Source organism: Etheostoma spectabile, chromosome 10 (assembly GCF_008692095.1).
Source record: "Etheostoma spectabile isolate EspeVRDwgs_2016 chromosome 10, UIUC_Espe_1.0, whole genome shotgun sequence".
NCBI lineage: Eukaryota > Metazoa > Chordata > Actinopteri > Perciformes > Percidae > Etheostoma > Etheostoma spectabile.
Window position 1 is genome coordinate 30458574 of NC_045742.1, and position 3047 is coordinate 30461620.

The following is a 3047-nucleotide window of genomic DNA, read 5'->3' on the forward strand; positions in this document are numbered from 1 at the left end:
CACACACACACACACACACACACACACACAACTGACCTCTGCTCCCTGCCCTCTCTTTATTCTCTGTGGATAAGGTGGAGCTGAAAGAAGTGTCGAGCTGAGTGACATCCTCTGCTGGGAGACACAGGAACTGCACATAACGCTCAGGAACATAGCCCACCTGACCACACGAGTTACATACCTGGGCAGAGACATATAGAGATACACATACACTGTATGGTATATACATATTAAATTAAGGACCATCATGTCCTGATATTTCAACATACAGCAAAGCAGCAAGATTGGGACTTTCTCTCCACTCTGTTACATGTACCATATGTCTGGGGAATGATCATTTGTTGTTCTCGGCACTGGCCTTTCCTGAGGTTTGCCTTCAAGGACAAAATATATATACATATTGTATATATTATAGATAACCTACTCTGTCTGTAAAGTGTCCTGTGAAAACTTTTAAGATCTGACACTTTAAACTAAATAAAATTGAATGTACAATATTTGAGTGTCAGGACATCCTGCCTTGTGGTATATCACCAATGCGCTAAGGTCTAAAAATGTATTGTGAACCAGCCAAATTTTTGCAGTCCAACTCCTTCTAATGTGTAGACTGTCTCCTCACATGCAGTCTTCAAAGAGCAGTGTGAATTAGGATTCTATTTGCAGATGTAAAGTATAAACATAATAAAACGTAATAAGTAGGTCATGGCTGGGGCAGCTAGTGTGTCTTAAAGAAGTACCCACGTACCCTGGCTGCAGGGGAATCATTCCCTGTACGTATGCAGTCATTACCAGGGGACGGATAAATAGAACTAAGGTTACAATGTAACCAGATGGTACCTTCAGCCAGTCCTCCATGTCTCCATCCTCAATCACTTGAAGCTCCTCCCCTTCCATGATTGACAGCTCATCTGACTGGCTAGCCTACAGGAAGTAACATGCTTTTGTCATCATGCACATTATTTCTTTCAAGATTTTCTCAAAACACAAGATACTGAATCTTTTCTAAATTAACCAACAGGTTCCACTGATTTCAGATAAACTTCTGAGTTGGACAAGCATGGCCTTTTACATTCTTGAACCAACATCAGATATACTTTTTCTAGTTATCCAGCTATTTATTTGAACAACTCAAAATACCAAGCAGCATTTAACACTGGCAGATGCTGATTTTGACTTCTTCCTCTTCCACGTTGTTGGTTTGTGTAACACAGTGTTTCTCAACATCTTCTGGGCTGTCACTTCACTTCCCCATATTGTCATGACCACACGAGAGAGAAGTCAAGTGATCATGTTGACTAATTTGATAAGCGTGTGGTTTGGTTTCAGTAAAAAGCATGGAGAAAGTATTAAATGAGTTTTAAAGAACACTTCCTAAATTAACAAATTTGTTATTTGAATGGCCTAAGGAAAGTTCAATCAATCAGTTATTTTTGAACGTGAGCTGCTCTCTCACAGGGCCAGAAACAGAGAAGTAAGTCTTAAACTCGTTAGAAGTGTGAATGTAGCAGGTGTGGCTGCCTCCGTGGGTCACCCGCAGCACAGACCACAGCCACCCCAGCCTGTTCACCAACAACAGGATTTACTCACAACTGTGCACACTTTCAACATAAGTTCACACGGTTTCTGACCGTTTCTGCCCTGTTGCTTTGCTCACAGATTTTAAGACTCCCGCTTTATACCACACATATAAAGAGAGAGTGTCGTTAGACCAGCTGTGTCAGGTAACTCACCTGGCACTGCTCTAACGATCCCTTGCAGCTGATCCTTGGCCACCTCCACAGTGGAGCTGCTCCGTAGGCAATGAACGGGAGACGGATTTTGTTATATTCTTGTTTATGTGTTTTTATTGTAGTCTTCTCAGTTTGGAAACAGAAAATGTATATTTTATATTGTAAATTTGAGTTTAACACTGTAGTTTGGGGATTTGGGAGAGTTATGTTGTTTTTTAATATTTTTGGACTGTCTTAGACCATAGAAAAACATTTATGCATTGTTTAATGTGGAGCCTTGTCAAAGAAAAGTTTCTGTTCTTTGTGACAGACAATGCTAACAATATTTTGCTGTGTCTTATCTCATATGAAGCCCTGACTAGATGAAATAAATCTAAACCACCGCTAAACTGTACAAGTGTACATTTCTGTGATCGCTACCTGAAAGCTGTAGATAACTCTGCATGCTGCAGGGTAAATACACACTCCAGATGCTGACACTGGATCTGAAAAGATGTCTCCGTTCTCATCATCGTAGTCCTCAAAGTCAGTCAGCTCAAACTCATCCTCCTTAAAAAAAAAACCACACACACACACAATAAACACATCAATGTAGTCTGGATCCACGAAGCCTGACATCCGGCACATTCTGTGTGTTTCCATTCTCAAACTCTGTTCTTGTTTATGAAAAACAACAAACTTCGAGCTAGCGAGCTACATGCTGAAAGTGTCAAGTTTTGAATAAAGTGTGAATGGTGCAACAAAGCAGACTTGCTTGGATATTTTAGGAAATGATTGTAAAAATGTACAAAGAATATGTTTAGGGCATTTGCTCTCAAACTGGGACGTTTTGGGACTGATTGGTGGGATTGCTGCGGACAAAGTAGTACACACAGAGATACACTAGTAAGAGCTAACGAGGTTCAACCATGTATCCAGCTAATTTAAATAGCTCACATTACTGTCCTGTGTCAACAGTCTTAAAGTTCCCATGACATGTTGCTCTTTGGATGCTTTGGAGGCCTTAGCGGTCCTCTAATACCATATCTGAAGTCTCTTTCCCAAAAGTCAGCCTTGGTGCAGAATTCCAGCCACTAGAGCCAGTCCCACAATGAGCTTTCCTTAGTACGTGCCATTTCTGAGTCTGTAGCTTTTGAGGAGGATGGGGGGGGGCAAGGTGAAGGGTGGGGGTGGGGCCTTGATCAGCTGCCATTTTGCTCGTTAGAAAGTCTCTCTCTCTCTCACGGGTGGGCCAAATTCTCTGGGTGGACTAAGCAGAGGCAAAATTCCAGATCGGCCCATCTGAACTTTTATTTTCTCAAAGGCAGAGCAGGATAC

At 41.6% G+C, this 3047-nt stretch overlaps 1 protein-coding gene across 1 annotated transcript in view; it reads right to left on the reverse strand.

Annotated features, from left to right (window-relative positions):
• Window positions 1–3047, reverse strand: part of LOC116697149 (F-BAR and double SH3 domains protein 1-like) — a 23519-nt gene that overhangs the window by 4407 nt on the left and 16065 nt on the right. The window contains 3 exon segments of the mRNA XM_032528470.1: window positions 37–181; window positions 838–921; window positions 2151–2279. Coding sequence (XP_032384361.1) covers window positions 37–181; window positions 838–921; window positions 2151–2279 — 358 coding nt within the window.